The sequence below is a fragment of the Diachasma alloeum genome, unplaced genomic scaffold, assembly GCF_001412515.2.
Source record: "Diachasma alloeum isolate Michigan unplaced genomic scaffold, Dall2.0 Dall_scaffold_00422, whole genome shotgun sequence".
Taxonomy (NCBI): domain Eukaryota; kingdom Metazoa; phylum Arthropoda; class Insecta; order Hymenoptera; family Braconidae; genus Diachasma; species Diachasma alloeum.
In genome coordinates, this window is record NW_021680561.1 from 322,259 (window position 1) to 346,275 (window position 24,017).

At 36.2% G+C, this 24,017-nt stretch overlaps 2 protein-coding genes and 1 long non-coding RNA gene across 3 annotated transcripts in view; 1 reads left to right on the forward strand and 2 right to left on the reverse strand.

Annotated features, from left to right (window-relative positions):
• The window catches only part of LOC107042137, a 44,949-nt gene extending 42,312 nt beyond the window's left edge, over positions 1–2,637 (forward strand). The window contains exon 5 of the mRNA XM_015263039.1: positions 1,843–2,637. Within this exon, the coding sequence (XP_015118525.1) occupies positions 1,843–2,307 (465 nt within the window). The 3' untranslated portion in view covers positions 2,308–2,637. The remainder of the gene's footprint in view (positions 1–1,842) is intronic.
• Positions 2,638–8,710: 6,073 nt separating this feature from the next.
• Positions 8,711–10,898, reverse strand: LOC107042127 (vitellogenin receptor-like). Its single transcript, XM_015263020.1, has 2 exons — positions 10,823–10,898; positions 8,711–10,761 (listed from the first exon to the last, which is right to left on the reverse strand). The coding sequence occupies exons 1-2, from the start codon at positions 10,896–10,898 to the stop codon at positions 8,843–8,845; spliced, it is 1,995 nt and encodes a 664-aa protein (XP_015118506.1). The 3' UTR covers positions 8,711–8,842.
• Positions 10,899–22,280: 11,382 nt separating this feature from the next.
• Positions 22,281–24,017, reverse strand: part of LOC107042130 — a 10,585-nt gene continuing 8,848 nt past the window's right edge. The window contains exons 2-3 of the long non-coding RNA XR_001461133.1: positions 22,624–23,466; positions 22,281–22,527 (exon numbers count right to left, since the gene is read on the reverse strand). This is a non-coding gene — a long non-coding RNA (uncharacterized LOC107042130). The remainder of the gene's footprint in view (positions 22,528–22,623; positions 23,467–24,017) is intronic.

The following is a 24,017-nucleotide window of genomic DNA, read 5'->3' on the forward strand; positions in this document are numbered from 1 at the left end:
TTATTCCAGACAGGTATGAAATCGGTTATAAGGTTAGAAAGAATACATTCGCCAAGTTCTACCACCTCGTATTCTGTGAACCCAAATCTCGAATGCCGTATTTCTTATAAATTTTCTTTTTTTTCCGTTTTTTTCAATCTGTATGGATTCAACAATTATCCCTCAATTCATAGAAACTGATTGAAATCAATTGTTTGCTTACATTTTGTCTCCAGATCCTTATGAAGTGTGACTGAATCCAACCGTCTGTGCACTGCATAAGGCTCGGTAAACAGATTAATCGATCGAGCACCCCAGATAAATGTAATTTTTTGGAATTTATTGCACTCTGTGTAATGTATATAAATATTGTAATTCGTGCAGAAATAACTGCACTTTGAGAGGAAAACAATGAAGATGGACTTCGAAGNTTGAATATGACCAAATGAATATTCGTTAATAGTTAACGAATGGTTCACTTGAATGGCGAAAGTCAAGTCAAACAAGGCTCCTCAAATATACATTCGTTAACTATTAACGAATGAACATTTGGTGCGACCGAATAGACCCTAACTTCCAACCAAAATCCATTCGTTAACAATAACTAATCCGTTCTATCAGTGTGCGGGTGATTCTCAAATACCGTGGTGGCATTAGTTTTCGAATAGTTGATGGGTGGGAGTACCCACCCATTAATATCGGATTATTCCTGTCTTTTCCCGTCAAATGTGAAATATTATCTGTTAGAAGTCAATTCGGATGTTTTTTCGAAAGGAAGACACGTGATTTTAATTGAAAAAGTTAGGAATTAAACGAATATTCGCGAAAATAAAACATAGTGCCCCGAACCCAGATTTCGAATGTCCAAAACTGACCCACCCCAGTTGTCGAATAAAGCGAATTAAAGGGGGGCGAAGAAAATTCAGGAAATGGTTTATAAAAAACATATCCAGAGCAATTTTTTTGTTATTTCAACAGTAAAAACCTGATTAAAGACTAGCGAATGAGCTCTCTTCAACTATTTCCCCTCGCCCCTTTCTGCAAAGGGAAAGGGGTGAAGGGGAAACAGTTGGAGTAACGTTGTGGCGAAGAAAAAAACGTTCTTCATCACAACGTTGGGACTCTTTCTTAGCTTCTTCTTTTTCAAATCCTTCTCTTTCTTGATTGCATGAGCTCTTTTAGTAGCTCCCTGTTAAGTTTTCAATTCACGTTTATTCCAGACAGGTATGAAATCGGTTATAAGGTTAGAAAGAATACATTCGCCAAGTTCTACCACCTCGTATTCTGTGAACCCAAATCTCGAATGCCGTATTTCTTATAAATTTTCTTTTTTTTCCGTTTTTTTCAATCTGTATGGATTCAACAATTATCCCTCAATTCATAGAAACTGATTGAAATCAATTGTTTGCTTACATTTTGTCTCCAGATCCTTATGAAGTGTGACTGAATCCAACCGTCTGTGCACTGCATAAGGCTCGGTAAACAGATTAATCGATCGAGCACCCCAGATAAATGTAATTTTTTGGAATTTATTGCACTCTGTGTAATGTATATAAATATTGTAATTCGTGCAGAAATAACTGCACTTTGAGAGGAAAACAATGAAGATGGACTTCGAAGTTTCTCAATATTTATTCGTTCGAAATTATGCCGCACGCATGCTCCAAATTCGTCTATTTAGGTCCCATTCGAAAACTGGTGCCACCACGGTATAAGTGCGTGTGAGAGGTGAATTCGGTCCTCACAAGTTAGATATAGCGAGCGTTACACTTTGACATTCCCTCCTAAAGTCATCCATTTTCTAGATTATCACTAAATTACAAGGAATTTCAAGTGATTCCTGTCTGCTATAACAACTTTCAGGTGCTTCAAACTCGAGTCCACGAGGGCAACGTCGTTGGGAAGCCTCCAATGGTGAGGAGAGGCTCACGCGCCTCCCAAGGTCAACGGCCCTCCATTGGTGAAGTTAATCCCCAACTTGTAAGGCATCGATCGCCGAGTCCAACGTATCGTCTTCATGTTCATAATGTTGATGATGAACCCAGGGGATTTGCTCGTCGACGAAGGTCATCCTCAATCCGTCAGACTGGGAACAGTCCTTCACCGGATAGAGTTCCCATTGACGACAATCAGAGGCCTTATTCACCCAGTTTTGGACGAGAACGCCAGGACGACGAAGCACAAGCGTTTGTAGTACTCGATAATGGTAATGATAGTAGACGAAGACGTCTCGATCGCAATTCAAATTTAGATGGCCTAGGGGACGGTAGAAAGAGAACTCCACCCAACTGGATGCCTCCCTGGTACGATAACACGAGTACTATTTGAGGTGAATAAATGTGAAATCGATAATTACACTGCCGAGTAATTTCACTAATGTTTCAAATTTTTCATTTCTTGAAAGAAAGTTTGTTATATTGGGAAGTGGATTGTACACGTTGCGTTCGATGTAGAGACTAGTCTATGCCCTTGAAGTCTTTCTGTTGAAGGTTAATCGATAGTTTAATTCAGTCGTTATGAAGAAACAATATCGTCAATTTTTTACGTCAAATACCAATTGTTGGATTGTTATTTTTTGTTTCGAAGTATTGTGAAATAGTTTAATGGAAGATTGGTGGATAACGTTGAGTTTATTCAATAAATTATGATGGAAATTGATTGACAAGATCTATTATTACCACAGATGGTTGAAATAATCATGGTGAATTAAAATTCTTTTTCAATCCAGATATTCCACAGATTTACAGAAAAACATTTAGATTCCACGTGCGAAAAAAAAATCCTGTTTTTTTTTAAAATAAGAATTTAAGGTATATCCCTGAATAACACGTTTTTCTTAAGATTGTCCCCAGTTTTTTTTTTGATAATGTTTATAATAGTCCCCAGCTATTGAAAAAAATGCTAACTAGCTGTACTACACAGTTTGGGAGATAATAACTAGATAATATTCACTGCGGGCTTCTAACACGTGAGGTATAGGACAAACATAGTCCGTACGCTGAACCTGGTTCTTTATCAATTTCAGTGTCCGTGAGTTTTGATGTGTGGAATTTATGTTTTTTGGGTCGCTGATTCCGAATTTGAATGAGTCTTTTTTCAAAAAAATTCGGCGTTCTATTTGTTATTAATAATTTAATTGTTTAACTCATCATATCACAAAAATGGTGAGAGATAGGGAAAAAAGTTTCGAACAAAAGATGTTTGACGTGTAATAATACACATTTCTTGTTTTCGAGATACGCGGTAGCGTATCGGCCAAGAAAAGTTTTGACCGACTGAGCAAAACATCAGGCCGAGTGCACCGCGTATCTCTACACGACAGAACTTCCCCCTCCACTACCTCTAAATGATTTACATTCGGTATAATGAAACGGGAAGACAAATCGGGAATGTGTCGTTAGTTACATTATATAAATCGCCTATGAGCTTTTCAACGGTGTAACTATGGTATTTTTTGGATTAACAGTAAAAAAAGATAGGCGTATAGCAACGAGTTGATATTCACATTCTCGCGATTCACATTATAAAGTGTGAGAATTGAGTTGTAACGTTGGCAGCGCCGGTCCAACTGAGCCTCATGTCCAACGTTGAAGTGTTGCCACCAGTGCATTTGAATATGGGTTGTGATGTTGTTATGGAGAACTACGGGGAATGTTCTTCTTCACGTTAAATCACTTATTAGAATGAAACGGAAAATCGACTCGGTGTTCTATTTTGTTTTCTCTCGTCGAAAATTCGAATTTCATCCCGCTATATCTATATTCATATGCGGACCTCGGACATAAAGGCACTTTATGCACTGTTTGTGAGGTTATCGGTTTATGTTTGGAATATGACAAAAGGGAGATGTGTCGAAAATATTGTGTGATCAAGTATTAAATGTCCGTGAATAGTTAAATTCGAAAAGAAAATATTTATTTTTCTCCGAGTGTAACAGAAAATGTTTTCATTCCGTGGAAAAAAATTCACTAAATTAAGTGACAGTGAAATGCGAACAATTTTGTGATTATTTAGGAAAAATTAGTAGGAGACAGTGGGATTAAATGGACACTTTGAACCCTTTCCAAAATGTTGATGTCTTATTGAAGTGCTGATGATATAGATTTTTTTTTAAATCAAAGTACAGTCAGCCCCTTTGCAATAAGCTTCGACTGAGCTCAATCGATAAATTTGTTCCTTGGTTATAAATATTGAAATAAGAAGTCAGAAGAGTCCATTCCACCCAATGTTTTCCTAATATTTTTAAAAACAAAAAAAACAAAAACAGATGTTTTCAAAAAGAATTCTTTGTGAACATTTCGTTCGACTATTCCTATAAGGAAATCAGTTCATCTCTCCACGAAATACAATCCATATAGGAATCATCAGAACAAAAATTGAATGAGGAACCAAATCAAGTCAGAAAATTGTTAATAGATGATTAAAATTTGAAATTCGGTGGAGAGAATAAATCTGGAGTAGAACTGTTTATTTCCCTTCAATTGTTGATTCAAAAAATGTTCTATCTTATGAAAAATGAATCAGTTAAATTGAATTGAAAAGAACAAATTTCACCGGATGTAAAAACAGTCCTTGCTTATTTTAAAAAAAAATGAAATCTGCCTAAAAACACAAAAACAAAAAAAAACAAAAACAAAATTCTCCATGAAATAAAAAATCAGTAGGAGTTTTTCAATTCACTGTCTGTATCAATCTATTCCTCCATCATTTGATCCGCGCCAAGGACGTTGGTCCTGCTCCTACTGATTTTTTATTTCATGGAAAATTTTTTTAGAATACTTATTCCATTGAGAACTATTTTTCTTATAGAAACCTGAATGTGCACTATCACCATTTATTCAAAATTCCTAACTTGGCTTCCTTTTTTATTTCTATGTATTTTTCAAAAACTTCGATTTCCCAGTAGGAATCAAACAAAACTTTTTCTTGGCCCAGTTTTTTTACAAAAACATTTGTTTTTGTGTTTTTAGGCAGATTTCATTTTTTTTTTCAAAATAAGCAAGGACTGTTTTTACATCCGGTGAAATTTGTTCTTTTCAATTCAATTTAACTGATTCATTTTTCATAAGATAGAACATTTTTTGAATCAACAATTGAAGGGAAATAAACAGTTCTACTCCAGATTTATTCTCTCCACCGAATTTCAAATTTTAATCATCTATTAATAATTTTCTGACTTGATTTGGTTCCTCATTCAATTTTTGCTCTGATGATTCCTATATGGATTGTATTTCGTGGAGAGATGAACTGATTTCCTTATAGGAATAGTCGAACAAAATGTTCACAAAGAATTCTTTTTGAAAACATCTGTTTTTGTTTTTTTTTTTTTTATAAAAATATTAGGGAAACATTGGGTGGAATGGACTCTTCTGACTTCTTATTTCAATATTTATAACCAAGGAACAAATTTATCGATTGAGCTCAGTCTAAGCTTATTACAAAGGGGCTGACTGTACTTTAATTTTAAAGAATAATCTATTTCATCAGCACTTCAATAAGACATCAACATTTTGGAAAGGGTTCAAAGTGTCCATTTAATCCCACCGTCTCCTACTAATTTTTCCTAAATAATCATAAAATTGTTCGCATTTCACTGTCACTTAATTTAGTGAATTTTTTTCCACGGATTGAAAACATTTTCTGTTACATTCGGAGAAAAACAAATATTTTCTTTTCGAATTTAACTATTCACGGACATTTAATACTCGATCACACAATATTTTCGACACATCTCCCTTTTATCACATTCCAAACATGACCCGATAACCTCACAAACAGTGCATAAACTACCTTTATGTCCGAGGTCCGCATATGAATATAGATATAGCGGGATGAAATTCGAATTTTCGACGAGAGAAATCAAAATAGAACACCGAGTCGATTTTCCGTTTCATTCTAAGTGCTTTAACGTGAAGAAGAACATTTATGCCACTCATGCCTGAAACCGGCTGGATTACACACTCGACGCTTCGTGTCTCGTGTCTAATTCAGCCGGTTTCAGGCTTCGTGACATAAAATTTTGTTCAGTACTTGTTGGGAAATTTCGTCCTTAACGTGTGTGGTTACATCACTTGCCTTCGGCTCATGCTGTAAACCCCACACACGTTAAAGACGATATTGCCTCACACGTGCTGAAATATATTATTTCTGTGGTTCTCCATAACAACATCACAATCCACATTCAAATGCACTGGAGGCAACACTTCAACGTTGGATACGAAGCTCAGTTGGACCGGTGCTGCCAACGTTACAACTTGATTCTCACACGTAATAATGTGAATCGCGAGAATGTGAATATCAACTCGTTGCTATGCGCCTATCTTTTTTACTGTTAATCCAAAAAATACCCTAGTTACACCGTTGAAAAGCTCATAGGCGATTTATATAATGTAACTAACGACACTTTCCCGATTGGTCGTCCCGTTTTCATTATCGATACCGAATGTAAATCATTTAGAGGTAGTGGAGGGGGAAGTTCTGTCGTATATAGATACGCGGTGCTCTCGGCCTGATGTTTTGCTCAGTCGGTTAAAACTTTTCTTGGCCGATACGCTACCGCCTATCTCGATATAAATTTTTCCACTAACTATGATAGACAAGGAGTTATCGGGGGCGGGAGCCGAGCGGGCGGCGCGTTAGCGCTTACGCGAGGTTTCGACGTGCTCCAATGCGTTTAATGGCAAACTCGATGAAGATAACGTAAAATGGTTCAAATAAAAGATGTTTGTTATTAAATTTTACACATAATTAGTGTTTTAAATTTTTTCATTATTACTCGTCATCAATGAGATATTAATGATTTTAGGTTGCATGGTGAGGTAAATTATCGAAAAAATTGTTTACGGCCGATTGTACGAGTAAACGGTGCAAGGTACGAAAAAAACGTTCGCATTCAAAATGTTCCCCCATTAACAATACATTGACATGATTTTATGCCTTTTCGTCATATCTCCATTATCTACAGAGATATAGGTCGTTATATGAGAACGCGATGACTTTACGCGGTTATTATCCATTGGCTGAACCTAATTCTAAAACGATTCCGAGGTCCGTGATTTTTTTTGTGTGGAATTCATGTTTTTCAAGTCGCTGATTACGAATTCATCCGTTATGTTTCTAAAAAATTCGGCGTTCAATTTTTTATAAACAATTTAATTGTTTATATCGCCCTAGCCCCCGAAGTATGATAGGTAGACAAAAACTTTTGAATGATGAAGTATTTAGAATTTCATAAGGAATAATTTATGTTTTTGTCATTTCTACGTACCTTTTCAAGATTCAGAGATATAAACAATGAAAGAGTTGCGCGACCCATCGCAGCGCTTTCGGCCCCACCGCGTGAGACAAGTAGAAACAAGTGGTAGCTCTCATTTAATGATAGCAGCAGTAATGAATTCATCATGTCAATAATGTCAACAACGATAATGTATTAAATGCTCGATTTCGAGAGCATTGTAGGAGGAGGTGAGAAGGGACGCTCCAAGCCTTCCGTTTGCGGGTTACACACGGCGTGCGGTGGGCCCACGAGGGGTCGCGCAACTCTTTCATTGTTTATATCTCGGAATCTTGAAAAGGTACGTAGAAATAACAAAAACATAAATTATTCCTTATGAAATTCTAGATAATTCATAATTTGAAAGTTTTTGCCTACCTATCATACTTTGGGGGTTGGGGCGATATAAACAATTAAACTGTTTATAAAAAAATGAACGCCGAATTTTTTAGAACAATAACGGATGAATTCGTAATCAGCGACCCAAAAAACATGAATTCCACACAAAAAAACTCACGGACCTCAGACCGCGTGGAGTCCTCGCGTTCTCATATCACGGCCTATATCTCTGTAGATAATGGGGATATGACGAAAAGGCATAAAATAAAATCAATGTATTGTTAATGGGAGAACATTTTGAATGCGAAAGCTTTTGCCGTATCTTGCACCGTTTACTCGTAAAACGGCCGTAAACAATAATTTTTTCGATAATTTACCTCACCATGCAACCTAAAATCATTAATATCTCATTGATGACGAGATATAATGAAAAAATTTAAAATACAAATTATGTGTAAAACTTAATAACAAACATCTTTTATTTAAACCATTTTACGTTATCTTCATCGAGTTTGCCGTTAAGCGCATTGGAGCGCGTCGAAACCTCGCGCAAGTGCTAACTGGTCGCCCGCTCGGCTCCACCCCTGATAACTCCTTGTCTATCATAGTTATGGGAAAAAGTTATAAAATAAGAAATCTGTATTATTACACGTCAAACATCTTTTGTTCGAAACTTTTTTCTCTATCTCTCACCATTTTTGTGATATGATGGGTTAAACAATTAAATTCTTAATAACAAATAGAACGCCGGATTTTGTTGAAAAAAGACTGTCAAATTCGGAATCAGCGACCCAAAAAATATGAATTTCAAACATCAAAACTCACGGACACTGAAATTGATACAGAACCAGCTTCAGCGTACGGACTAACAGAGGTTATGGGTCTCGCCGAACTCAATTTTTCCATCTTATGAAAAAACGGTTCTTACGATGCTCTTAAAAAACTAATCCGTGATAGATTGATAAATTCCGAATACGGTGATTTTTTTGAAAAATTTTGTACTCATAGTTTCTACGCGGAGAAAATTATTTGATGAATTTCACCAACTAGTTGGGAATTCATTTTTGTAACAACTAGTTGGTGAATTTCAACAACTAGTTGGTAAATTTCAACAACTAGTTGATGAAATTCACCAAATAATTATCCCCGTGCAAAGTTCGAACATTAATTCAATCAACAGATAAGCTGACCTACCACCCTTCATCACTTAAAAAATATAGTTGCAGAAACATCTGGATGATTTCAAAAGTTCTATATAAACTTACAAGTTTTCTGATCCACATCCAAAATCATTTCTGCGGGGCATCCGCACACGTGCGATTGCGATAACTTTAATAGACATACGTATGAGCATCCTCCATTATCAACCTGACATTCATGAAGCTCCTTCGTTGATTTCTCTTCGGGATTATTCATATTCACTGCTACAACGTTCCCTTCCATTGGGACCGTCAAATTGTATTCCTTCTTTCCTGAGAAATCATTCTTGCTCACGCAAAAAATCTCTCTCGAATTATTCCTAACCCCAAGAACCCGGTCTTCAACAATTGCTAAAGTCACCGGCTCTTTCAACACTAATTCCATTTCTTTCCTATTGTGTCCATCGAATAAAACGCTCTCAAGTTTTCCTGTCCCTTGATCTGCCCAGAAGACTCTACTTGTCTCGGCGTCGAAAGCTAAAGGAACCCGCGGACCATTGAAGACGTCCCCTAAGAATCGTTTTCTCCCACTTCCTGCCATCGACATTTTGTCAATGTGACAACTAGAGACTACACAGAAAGTCACGAACATGGTCGATTTCTCTGGGACCAATAGAATCGACCTAGGCTCCTCGGAAAAGCTTAAAAAAATGGTCTTCATAGTCGACAAGCTCATCACTTTGATGCGCTTATACCGAACGTCTGCTGAATATAAGTTGTTCCCGATGTGGTCATACGCTATTGCGGCGAATGTCTCATTGTGTCCGGAGATACGAGAAATTTCATTGAATATCATTTGCCTACAATCGCTTGTCAAGCTTCGACTGTTCGGATGGAAGATTTCAGCGAATTGTTGAGGGTTATCAATGGTATTCCATCGCGGTTTTCCTAGGATTTCATGATGGTAATCAAGAAGAACCCCTCCAATAGCAAGGATCAAGCCGTCTTCATCCTTGATCGGTTCACAAGTCTTTTCATCATTCCCAAGAATCTTATTTAGACTGTAGACACATGTGTAGCTGAGATCAGCTCCCAACAAGCAGACTTCTCCACAAGGATTACCCTTACAAGGATTATCAAAATTGGCTCTGGCGAGAGGCTGGTAAACATGAATTCCAACGATCGTACGATCTTCTTGGAGAAGAGTCGCCTTCCCCTCGCCGTTGGTCTTGTTGCAAATTTGGATGCTCTTTGTCTTCCAGTCACTCCAGAACAATCTGTCCTCGAAAACTGCTAGGGAGTACGGGTGAATATCGATGGCACGAAGCACAGTTCTTCGATCGGTTCCAACAAAGCTAATGGATTCGATTGTCTTCGATTTGGCATCAGTCCAGTAGAGTCTCGAGTAAATGTAGTCAATTGTGAGGCCATTTGACCAGGTGAGACTTTCCGTAACTATTGGAACCCGGGATTTTCCGTTCATTTCAGCTCTGGAAATGTGCGGATGGTCTCCCCAATCGCTCCAGTACATGTGTCCAGTCGATGGATGCAAGACGAGCCCTCGAGGTTTCTTTGTATCTTCAGTTATGATTGATGTGCAGTGGGAACCGGAGTTTGTACAAACTCCTATCCGCTTCTGAAGTTCGTCTGTGAAGTAAATGTTTCCAGTTATCCAGTCAACTGCTATTCCTTCCGGGTTTCCTATCCCTTCGATTGCAATAACTTCGGCTCCTGAACCATTCCTGAAAGCTCGATGGATCGCTTCATTTTGCGGATCATTAACAGTCCAGTAGACATATTTTTCGTCTAGGAACACCCCTACCACGTTTCGGAGGCTAGTAGCAATTGGAAGAGCAGATGCATTGGAGGTCAAGTCGAAGATTCCTATTTCTGTCCTCGAGGAGTAAATCAGGAAGTCATGCTCGATGTCAAGTTCATCTGAAAGTTCGTTCACCTCTTGGCATATTTGGTTGATCGGGAGTTGAAGAAGTTTGGAATTCAATTGAAATTGATTTGCAGCATATGCTGACCCTAATAGAATCATTAATAAATTATTGTAAATGGAATTAATCTTTGACTGATAGCAACTCACTTGGAATTCCGTTGGAACGCTTTGGTTTCAATAAACACAGGAATAAACTTGCACAAAACCAGATAAACCATGCCATTGTTTGCAGAACAACTGGGAAATCACGGAGTCAATTTCAAATCAATTTGATGTTTATCAAGTTGAATGCGGCATGTTTCTCTCCTCTATTCATTAGATAATGTTAAAATTGTGTCTCATTTTTCATATGTTGCAATGATTAGATAAGGGGGTCATGCCGGAATATGCGTTTCAATTGACCTTGGCCAAGGCAATTCCCGGAGATTGTGACGGTGGGTAGAACTATAATAGCGGGCGTGAACTAATCATGTGAAAAAATCGTTTTTTATTCCGATTTTTCTTAGCTCGTTGTTTAGTTGTACACAGAGAAAATAAATTTAATTGCGAAAACTGTCCTCCATCATGGATCGGCATCAATCATTAATTTAGTAATAGTATAAGAAGTTGCATCTTACAATAATTCAGGTTTACTTATCTTCATTGAAATTTGACAAATAATATAATGATTGATAATTCAAATTTTCAAAGGTCTATGAACTAAATAATTGACAATATAGAATTGTCAATTGACAACTGAGCAAATATTTTTAAATTTCATAACAGATTGATTTTTCAATTAGCCAAATAATTGTCAATCTTCCAAACTCAATTATTGATTGATAAAATAATTCTGAACTTGAATATTTAATCGATGAATAATTAAATAACTTGAAAATTGGTGAGTAATATTAACAATTGACTTATTTGAAATTTCCTTCCCTTCTCACGAGTCAGATCATGGGAATCATTGAAAATTTTCTTGGACGTTAAATGTTGAAAATTATGTACCTATATGAAGAGTTATATACATAGGGTTATACGTACATAGATCGAATGTGTATATTCGCATAATAATAATAATATATTGTCTTTGTTGGCAATATATTATTTTTACATTTATGTATAACAACAAAAATATCAAGTTGATTAGTTGAGTTTTTAAAATCGATGTCGCCCATTTGAAAGTTAAAAGAAAAGGAAGAGATGAACATTGATTTGGAATCCTTCAGTATAAAAATCATTGACTAAATAATAATCACATACAATGTCAATTGTTCTAAGGTTTTAAATGAAAATATTACACACTTGTGAAAAAATGCGAGCCTTTACGATTCATTTTTATATGGATATAAGATCTTTCGATAGGTGTCTTTCGTAAAGAACAAGCCATGAAAATAATGGTAGTGCGCGCTCGGTCTCGTAAGAGAAACGAAAGGGGAACAAAATGTTAAGAGCCTAATGCAAAAAAAGAGCGAAGTGATCATAAGCGATGAACAGGAGAGCGCTACAGAACGAATGATGAGGGTCAAACACACGGATAACACCCTTCCGACTGTTTTGTCTATCTCCCATCCAACCAAAAAAAAATTGATCAAATTCGATTTCAACTAGTTGTAACCCATCAACCCAACGCAAGGCATCTAGTAATTGAGTTGAATTTGGTATTTGATCTTGGATTTACACATATTTTTTTCAAACTTTCTAAAAATTTTCACTCTGATAAGTTCTTTTGTCATATTTGGGATTATTAAAAAAAAAAAAATTTCATTAGAAATTTCATTTTCTCAATAAATCTAACATCTTCGTTGCCCACCAGACATTAAATTGGTGTTGATGCAGCTCAAATTACCGATCAATAGCAAGTCGTGTGTGGCCTTCAATAATCGAAATTGCAAAATTGATTCCCTTTGAAAGAATATTCGCTTTCACCTTTGCGACAGTAGCGCAAACTTCTCGGGCTCTACCCTCACGATCGTAACTTCGCAATAAGTTACTACCCCTTACTACAATAAGTGAAACAAATTTTAGTAGAAATCCATATATCGATTTAAGTGAAACTTATGTGAAAATTAACGTATTCTTATCAACCTTGAAAATCATTTTGAAAACTACTTTGGATGAATTTAAATTTGATTTGTACAGTATTTATAAAAACAATCTATTGATTTTAGTCTTTCCCCTTTTTTTATTTTATCAAAGTTGTTAATTGAGAATACAATACAATACAGTTGTCTCTCTTCTTCGGTTTCTTTTCTTGCATTATTAAAACTCATTGAATGCAATGAATGTGGTGAGTGGTATTTTTTAATTTTTTATATGATCATTTTCAATTCTTGACTCTCATTCATTAGTAAATATCAGAAATGTATCAAATATTGGAAGCATAACGATAGATGCAGATGCAGCTTAGTGCTTTGAAAGGTAAGGACAACGAAAATAAATGTTATCTTGCAAACAAGAGAATTGATTTGAACTTGTTTCAATATTATTGATCTTGTTATTTCAAATTTTCCTGTTATCACACTATAGTTTTTTACTTTCCATAATTTCTCACAATTCAATGTAAAATTATTATGTAGAATCATAAAATTCTAGACCAACAACGTCCACATCGTGAATCCTGGATTTCGCTAACAGCTGGTGAGGTTCGATTAATACGTCGGATCACCACTTAGTAAACAATATATTTCAAAGATATGCCTTTTTTCAGGATTCTAATTCAATTTATGCGTTTAATTAACAGGTAAGACGGATTATTAGGAACCCTGCAGTACATTTATATGAGCACTTATGGAAAAACGTAGATGGCTCAAGATAGGCTGGAATTTTATTGTGTAACCTAGCTCACAGACAGCGACGAAATGCTCCCTTCCTCCCAGAAAATCATATTAATTTGTGTTTTTATGAGCAACCTTGTATATAATTTGTCCGCTAATATAACTCATCACAGTGCATCTATCTCAAGTATTAAATCATAAATTTAATCATCTTTTTTAGTGATAAATTGAATTATACTGATTTACTATTTTTTCTAATAACCCTGTCACGTTAGAGTTGGACAAAAAAAAATTTTATAAAAATGGAATTCAACTTTAACGTAACTGGATTTCTCTGTATCGTTTAACGATAATTAACGGAATCGAGAAAAATAAACTATCAATTATTTTAAAAAATTCCGGTTGATTTGCGAAATTGAAATTAAATTGTTCACTCACCTTTTTTTTTTAAAGAGTAAACCAAGGAATATTCATGGGAAGAGAAAAGGTTTTCAAAAATTAAAAAAATTAGAATTTCGTTAAAATGATCCTTACGAATCTGTATTTTAAAACAAATCTCAAAATATAGAAAGAATAATAATCACATATGACTTACAGTAACTGCAAAATCTGATAATCCAAATTGGTTAAAATGCCGCAACACACTATAAATTCACTCCTTAAAAGTAATTTCCACTCAAACTGAGTTTAATTTAAATAAATTTGAATAATTCACTATAAAAGAAAATACTCTTAATTAAAAGATTTGAAAAACTTCCAATTAAAAAGGACAAAAAAAATCCAAAGGATTTATTAAAGAATCGGATAAGATTCTGAATAAAAAGAATCAAAGATTCTCGAGAAAATCGCCCAATGGGTCGATGTTAAAAATTCCACTTTGGGAATTGAGAGGGAACTAACTAAGCAACCCGAAGTGTAGATAGTTTTATCAACTACACTAAGGGTGTGCCCTTGCACTCATCTGGAGGGAAGACTCGGGGGACCAATTACATTTGGCCTTAGCCCGGAGTTTTCCCTCTCCACACACATGAGTCCCAATGTTTCAGAGGTACTCCACCCTCTTCCACATTAGCACTGGAAAATTTCGTTGGGGTGTGGGCGGACTATCCCAACCCCAACTAACCAATGAGATTCGTTTCAGGAGTCCCATATTTTCAAGTCCCATATTATTTAATTAAATTAATTCTTAATTAAAATTATTCTAATTTAAATTTCTAACATAATCTAAACGAAAGATATTGGAGAATTGAGAAGATAAAACATTTGATTTTAACAATTAAATAATTCTCTTTCTAATGAGAAAAACTTCATTCAAAAAAAAAAATCTCCCAAAAACAATCATTCTCAATTCAATCGAATATAAATAGGAATTTTAAATTGCTATGTCTCGCTACAATTATTTAAGCTTACGAGAAGAATTTATTTGAAATAATAAAAAAAAAAAACTAAGAAAATATTTATCAGGATATTTTCCAAACGACCGAACGAACACGTGTTTTCTTTTGTTTTTTGGCCGTTGGAACTTCCTGTTTACACCCGTTATCATTAGAAAAACCTCATGTCGGTAAAAAGAAAATATCTAAGGAATTGGGGGTTCAGACCCTCTAATCTAACCGGCGACATGCAGACGGCTGCATGTCGTAAAACTATGAGAAAATGTCGCCAGAGACAAACAGTCGAAAAGAATTTGTCGGCGTAAATTTTTTAAATCAAAATTGTTCTATTTATTTTTCCCAGGGTGTGGACTGAAAACTGTGTACTGGAGATAATTTATTTTGTGCAGCTGCACTTTTGAAACTATGGGAAAAATACACAAGTCCGAGAGAAAAATTATTTGTTGAAGATAGGAGAAACATCTGGTGCTCTCCAGATGATATTTAATTTACTTAAACAAAAGAGAATAACTAATTGTTCTTATTTTTCGTCGGACGTCACAACCCTACTAGAAATTTTATTCGGCAAACCTTCCGGTCCTGATGAGGCATGCCAAGCGTAATGTTCGGTGCTAGCTCGGTCAGCCGGATTCGGCCCGGACCAAAAGCGTTACGCGTTTTTCAGGTTCGGGCCGAATGATGTTGACCGGAAGTTTGCCGGATGATATTCTATTGATTAATTAATTATTAATCATAACTTGATTCACTCTGCGAAAATAAATAATAAATAAATAAATGGTGGTTCCGGGACGGCAAGGTCAAGAATACAAAAAAAAATATTACCCGACCAGTACTTGAACCTGGAACCTCTTGATCCGCAGTTCTGTACCTTATCCACTCGCCCACCGTATCATTCTTGAATAGACATCATTTTTGCGTATATCAACAGTACTCGCAATGGTGAATACCATTGAATTGACCCTACAACGAGTCAATCAGTATGATTTCCCCACTAATCATCTCACCTTCCCTCCAACCCCTACCTCCCCTTTCCCCTCCCATTTAAATTTTTTTCTCAATGAAAATTTCTCTAAGTCCCGCACGGCATGCCTTATCTGGGCCTGATCAGGGCCGGATTAGGTTGGCCGTACGGGACTTAGATGAATACTTCACCCGACATGCCTAACAAAAAACGAGACTCGCGCCGGATTCGGCTTGCTGAATGGGGTATGCCCTATCTGGCCCCTTTGTGGCCCTAACAAGGCATGCCGTATGCGGTAACTTAGGCTCGAAATCGCCATAAATTACGATTATATAACTGTGCATTTTCTTTATTGACCAAATAAAATGAATAATAATTTCTTTATTAGCAAAACGTAATTCACGTTAAGGTTTTTCTGTGTGAAGTATACCTTAGATCATTTTGACTAGAAGTTTTCATCTATTCCAATTTGTAACTGATGTAAGAACGAATTTTACATTCTAGCAATAAGTAATCATGTTCGTCACTGAGATTTTTCGCGTCATCTGCTTCATAACAATTTTATTGGATGAGCTTCAAAGTTGTCCAGAAGTTGCCTGGTTCGACAGTGTTAGCAGACAACTGACGGATACATATCACATTCACACAACTTTGGTTGTAGATTTCTCTAATACAAGCAGCTTCGATTTTATGAAAGATGAATTATTTGGAAAGATCATTACGTCGCTGCCGAGTATAACATTTTCTATGGACGATCAAGGTATTGAGAAAAATGGACTACATTTCGGTGACGTATCGAAGGTATCCAATTCTCTGTTGTTTATAATTTATGCGGAATATCCTGGAAACAATGTGCAAATGTATAAGTTGATGGATTCGATCAACGAATCAGCAGACTTTTCGGTCAACTGCTATTCTCTCATCATCTTGCGGACATCTTCAAATATGCATCGGGATGTAGAAAATATCCTGCAATATGGTTGGAGTAAGTCAATGCTGAATATCGTGATTGTCGAGATTCGTCGGGAGACAGACTCCCGCAGCACCACGAAGGTATCTGCAGACAATCCAAAATTTCTTCGTTATCAAAATTTCAATCGGAAGGAAGATCACAGCAAAATTTGCGGAGACAACGCAAGTCAACTGATAGTCCACCAATTCAATCCTTTTATCAACGAATTCTATCACAAGAAATTTTCGCCAAGGTTGAAGCTATTTCGCAAAAAATTGGCATGGATATCCCTTGAATGTAGCGGTGATCAATCGACCACCATTCGCTTTCATCAAATGGGACAAAAATAATCAGATGAAGGAAATGTCTGGACCGAATATTGTTCTCATGCAGACTCTTGCTAAAAATTTGAATTTCACGCCCGTCATTCAGTCACGACTGAATACTGTCGAGTTCTGGGAAAGCGACTTTACAAGTCCAGATTTCATTAGACTCTTTGAAATTCATGGGGTGGACCTGGTTGCTAATTTGGCAATTCATTACACGAATGATACAATGGAAGAATCTGTGAGATCACGGACCATTGTGACGCAGAAATTAGGTGTACTGATGCCAAAACGATATTATATATCCAAAAACCACCTTCATAACGCTTTCAAGACCACTGCCCTTATGATCATCACGATAGTACTTTTAATAGCAATGTTTATTTTGAGACCCGATAAGAAAATATGGGGAGTAAGCTGTATTATTGGATTGTTATTCCCAATTGGAGTCTATCATCGACCTTCGAAAGCCCTGGAGAGAGTCCTGTTCATTTTCGTTATAATATTGGGATTTATGTACATGAATGATATTTACGCTTCTTTAAGCAAATTTGGTGTTGATTGTCTTGTTGAACACGAGTATAGCTCGTTTGAAGACATTGATGATTCAAATTTGACGCTACGTATTCAAGCTCCACTATTTAAGACAGCATTCCGCAATGCGGTTGGAGCTGAGTTGAATTTGAAAAAGAAAACTACTAAATTTGCGGATAATATAGACTGTCCCCAAATAGCAATGGTTCATAGTAATGTTTGCTGTGTGATGTATGAAACTGAAGTTCATTTCTATAAACAGTGGAGTCATGCAAAATATGGTCATAATGGATTTACTTCTGCAAAAGAATTTTTTTGGTCTGGCGCGTTAGCCTTCACTTTTCGCCAGGGGTTGCCTGGCAAAGAGTATATTAATAAATTTATTGGGAGGTCCGCACGAAGCGGGCCTTCTGAGTAAATGGTATCCGGATTCGAGAAGCTCAATGCAGGACGAGGGAGTGAGGAACGAAAAATCGCAAACTCATCTAATAGAACATCTTATCATGATCACCATATTTGGTCATTCATTTGCCGTGATTATATTTATGGGAGAATTACTCACCTATTGTTTAGCAAAAAAAATTCAAGAGAAGAAACGAGCTCAATGTATGCGATGTATTTAGAATGAACATGAGATGATATCCGAGTATTTTGCTTCTGAATGGAACCTTGTAATCGGTCGATTTTTCGATTCTCTAATTTTGCTTGGAAATGACTTAAGGGAGCGTTCAAATATTACTAGAGGGAGACGGCGGGGGGAGGGCTGCTGCTTAGATTGTGATTTCACACCATATTCTGTTTTTTCTTAATTTCAAACTTCAGGAATGTACCTTTTCGTTCGTGAATTGCTGTTTACGGACAAATGACAAAAAATAATGTTCGATAGCTGGCCGGAAAAAACTTTTTTGGCTCATATGATTGCAAACTCATATTCGCCAGAAGTTTCTTTCGATCTAGTAACGAAAAGTACTATTTTTTATCCGTCCCTTCAACGAAAAGAAAATTGGACATCAACCTAGAAACAAAGCTAAAAATGTGAGGCATATTATGCATATCTCTGCAATTCGAACGAGCAGCAGCGACACTGTGGTGTCATGGCAGTTATTTCAAATGTGCGTTCTATGCGAATTGCCGTCAACCATCAAAGGGAACTTTTGGTAGTCACACGTAATATTGAAGATGACGAATGGAGCGATGAAGCGTTCATTGATCAACAACATCTGTTCGTACTAAGGTGTTCAAATGGCCATTCAGTCATTTTAATGAAAATTTGTTTGACTTGCCCGTGAGACTAATTATTTGAAGATTTTTCTTCTCTCTAGTATCCAAACGAGTCGCAAACAGAAATTATTATTTGAATGCTGTGATAATAAGCGGACATATTCAGAAAGTATCGAAGAAAGAACTAATTATTCACGTGATTTTTTTTACATTAAAAAAAATGAATACAAAATTATTCTCTACATAAAGTAGGGGGGGGGGGAGTCGTTGATTTTGTTACATAATATATAAGGGGGGGGGGTCACGCTTGTGACGGTCTTGCGATGGAGGGAGGAGGGAGGGGAGGGAGGGCTCTAAAAGGTCCGAAAAAAGCGTGAAGTAATATTTGAATGCTCCCTAGACATGGTCGTCAAACCTCGTAATTTCACGTTTCAAATCATTCTACGTCATTGGCAGAGTTAGGCAGGAGTAGACATAATCTTAGCCGAACTTCGAGCGACTTCGAAGTCCCGGTGTAATAAATAATAAATATTGAGTAACTTGAGGTGCCGGCATAAATAGCCCCATGTACGGAAAGCCATTTTCCGCGACCCGACATAGTGCTATTTGTGGCGCGCGGTGCACGGAGAAAAGTGAATGGTAGGGGTTACTTTTGTATGGTAGAGGTTACCATAAATTATGGTAAAAGGGTTTCTAAGTCAAACTCAATAGTAATTTTTACTATCAACAGTAAAGCGTACTATGTTGTATAGTAATCAATACCATTCGAACATGGTAGGCATTACTATACAATTTACAATATAGGAACGACAACCATTATTATAGGAGAGATTACCATGTGGATGGTAATCAGTACTATTTATAAATGGTAATCTCTCCTTTTCTCGATATCGTAGAAAATACTAAAAATAGCCATCAAGGCACAATTAAAATTGAATTATCGGTTACTCATCAACAAGTCTTTACCACCACCTTTTCTCCCTGGTCCAGCTCTTAACAAGAGATTAGAATTAGATCCAAATTATCGTCATTTTCTGCCAGTTCTCCCGTCCAATCGATCTGGAGATATTAAAATAGTAAGCTCTCTCAATTATTTGGGACATGATATCAGGGAAAACGTTATATTGATGATGCCGACAGAGGCTGGTCCTCAATTACATTTGATCAATATCGTACTCCTAGAGCCAAATAATCAAGTTATTCTTGTTACTCAACAATTACAAGAATACTCTTTTGAAAGGCATTTCCAATCCTATGAAATTGATATAAATGATAAGAGGTTGTCGACATTGACATTTCGACAAATGAAATTTTGTATCCTATCGTATATAGCTACCTCCGGGAATGGAAAGCAATATGTTCCGAAACGTTGGGTCTAGATTCTCACGCAAAGTTGTTGAGTTTAATTACTCACATTTGAATTTTTTAATAATTTTTATAGCACCGTAATGCCAAAATTTTTTCCAATGATTAGGTAAAATTTGATGCAAAAAATCCCCCTATTCTGTAGATATGTATATTCTGATATTAAAATACTGATGTAAATATGTTATTGTTAAATATGATCTTTACGATATTCGATATGATTAATCTAGATATATTGATGATTATTAATAAGAAAGAATACAACATTATAAGAAAATACTCTGTAATTATTGAAACAGCGTCGAAACCAAATACGTTAAATATAAATATATATCCCACTTGAAATTTCTATCTCATTATACTCATCATTATCATGATATAGTTTAGTAATCATTATCTTTTATATTGGTGACATTTTATGACTTTTTCACGTTTTACCATACAATATAGGTCATGTTACCATAGTGCATGGTAATCTCTCCTATAAACTATGGTAAACTTTACCAAACGACTATGGGTCCCTTTACCATAATTAATAGTACACTCTACCCTGTAACACGTTAGAGGGTACTATTCAATATAGTAATTTCTCCTATGTCCATAGGCTTTATTCCCATCGAGAGACTTACCATGGCCCATAGGATCTAATACCATACCCCATAGGAATCATTACCATAAAATAGTAATGCTTCCTAAATTTTAGAAATACATACAAGTCGTAAATTTGACGTGGGACTCTTTCCCATGGCTCTTCTCTTCGTGTGGGCTTGGAGAGCTGTGTTGGTTCCCGCAACTCTTGCCTTGTTAATATTTGGAAATCTAAAGGAGATATGTGAAATTGACAAAAGACAAAAACTTATTCCTTATCAAATTCTAAATGATTGGTGATCCGAAAATTTTCTTATATGTCTCATAGTTGGGTGCTAGGGCGATTTCAACAATTAAATTGTTGATAATAAATAGTTCCAATGCCCAAAATTGATTGAGAATTATTGACTTGACGATCCGAGCTCATACTTTAGTGTTCAAAAAAGTTAGTTAATTATAATGCTTTAGTGGTTCTGGTTGTTCAGGACTGCGGTCCAGTCTTACAGCCGTTAAAAAAAAAGAATTACGCAATAGAACGCGAATGGTCAGTCGGTCAATTTACAAGCGCTTTTTTGGGGGTGTCACGGATATATAATTAGCAGGCAATTAGCGAATTTTTGAATGAAACCAATTCCAATCATTTGGGAATGGTTTAGGATAGTTTAGGAATTAATTTCATAGCTTAGGAACTAATAGTTTATTTATAATTAAGTACTTTTTTATATGGCGTATAGTTAGCAGGTGGGATGACCAATCATTGATCGGACCGGCTTAGATCGATGTAAAATCATTTGGGAAGACCAAAAAACACTGACTTAGAGTTTGGGAATTAATACTTGTTTTTTAATTAATTTTTTTCCAATTCTGACTTGGGGGGCAGGTTGCGCACGCGCACTCCTCCCTATTGGGACTGTCAGCTGTGCGTTGAGCACTCCCCCCTATTGGCATATAATTAGCACGTGCAGCGACTAAAAATGATTTTAATTAACATAAATCAATCCAAAATCATTTAGGAAGATCAAAAAACCTTGATTTCGAGTTTGGGAATTGATATTCATTTTTTAATCAATTGTTTCCTAATTTTTTCTCGACCGGCCATTCGCGCATGCGTAAACTCTTCCTAAGGTGTATAGTTAGCAGATGTAATCAAATATCAATTCAATTAACATCAATTGGGATATAAATGAGAGGATATAAAGAAGTTTTTATGATAGGCATATTTTTAAAATATTTACGATAAATACCGAATATTTCGTGACTGAGAAGTTCGTTAATAAACCTAAACTTTTTGCTGATTGTGAATCAAATAGTTTTAAGAGAATACCGCAGATAACAATGAGAGGAAAAGTAAAGGAGGGGCGGCAAGCTAGAGGAGGGGTTTCAAATCGAGAACTACTTCGATAAAAACCAATGAAATAGAAAAAAAAATAGTTTTAAGAGAATTCAAAAGTTTATTGAAATTTTAATAAAACAGAATGCTTTATTACAATAAGTTTTGTGTCGCAATTAGCTCCTCTTCCCCTATTTTTACCCTCCAAAGCTTTCGAGTGCAATCGGAACCAATTCCGAAGACAGAATATGGAAGATGAGACATAAGTTCCACATGGACCTTTCTTGCAGTCTGTAGATGACGACTTGATGAGGTTCATCTATAGAGACTAACGTGACAAACATCTGGATGATGAAATAATGACGTTCATCGTATAAAGTTATTGTTTCTTACGTTCCCAGTTGTGCTATTCCTAGGTGTACCTGGCAACATTTCATACGGTTGCTCTGACATTGGGAAAAATTGCTCGAGATGTCTTAATTATTTAGCCATCAGGTTAAAGCATCACAAACACTCACTAATTCTTTCCTTCAGACCCATGACGACTATCACTCATTGGGGTCATGTCAGCGGTTGTGCAGACCTCATTTCGGATTTCAATGATTCCTCACCCGTTAGGGGGAAATTCATTACTCGGATCGTCTGATTTCCATTGACAGTGTTCATCGATTTCCAGGACATTTTTTCTCGGAAGATCCAAATGTGACAATCCGACTGACACTCACATCAAACCATTGCACAATTTTCAGATTGATGGAATCGAATCATTGTCTCATGAAACAAAAATGACTCCTCACGTGTTTATAATTTATTGATTTGGTACATTTCATTTTTGAACAAATGCAAAAACAAACAGTCTTGACGCATGAAGGCGGGGAGAAACAGCAAAGCTGATCGTCCTCGGGCATACGCCTGTTTAGGTTTAGAGTTCTGCCATCCTATGACAAATTCCCAATCTCCATTTTGAAATGTAGAAAAAAAAATTCCCTTTATTCTTACTACTGAATAAAATGGTCTAACAGTTGAAATTTTATCTACGTACATCAGAGATTGAATTCAAAAATATTTTTCAAAATTACTTTTATTGAAAATTATAAAGAAAAATCATCTTTCTTTAGTGCAGAATTTAAAGCGAAGATGTGCCCAGTAGTGTTGCCAGCGTTTGTGGGGTGACTCGATGAACTCAGAGTGTTAACCCAGTATTTATTCCAGAAGGATTCCAATATAAGCTTGTCCAACGATTACTTGAAATAAAACTGTTCCAGAGGGTGATACTGGTTGCAACGAACTCCAACATATTCGATTTTATTGAGTGGCATCGTCTGCTACTCTCAGGGGGCTTGCTTCCCTGGTTTGAAGTCCTAGAAAGAGTAGAAAAGTTTGGAATGATGAGGAATTTAGTTGGATGAAGAATTATGCTTTGATGAATGAATGGATACCCTAGTAAATACTTATGAGTCTAATTCAGCCTCCAAGTACAATTCAGATCAAACCCGAAGATAAAACCCTGGCGAATAAGGATCCATGTTGTAGCATGGATGTAGCATGGATGTGCATGGATGTCATTTTAAGGCGAAAAATGGGCCAAAAATGATTGGAATATGATCAAAAAATTACTTAAATACTGATAGACAAACAATTGGTCCCAATTAATACCCATTAATAGGTTATTTTGTATAATTAGGAGAAATTATTGATGGTGTGCTGTGTGGTAAAGAAGTTGAGATGGGAGAATGCCGCGAGATGGCGCCAGTGTTAAATTATCGAGTCGGCGGTAAACTGTCAGCAGTCGCAGGCATATTTTTTATTCTATTTCACTTATGAATATTAGATAGGTTTCGGGGGGGGTTGATTTGGAATATTAGCACTAACCCATTTTGCCCCATTTGGCGAATTTCGCAATACATTATTG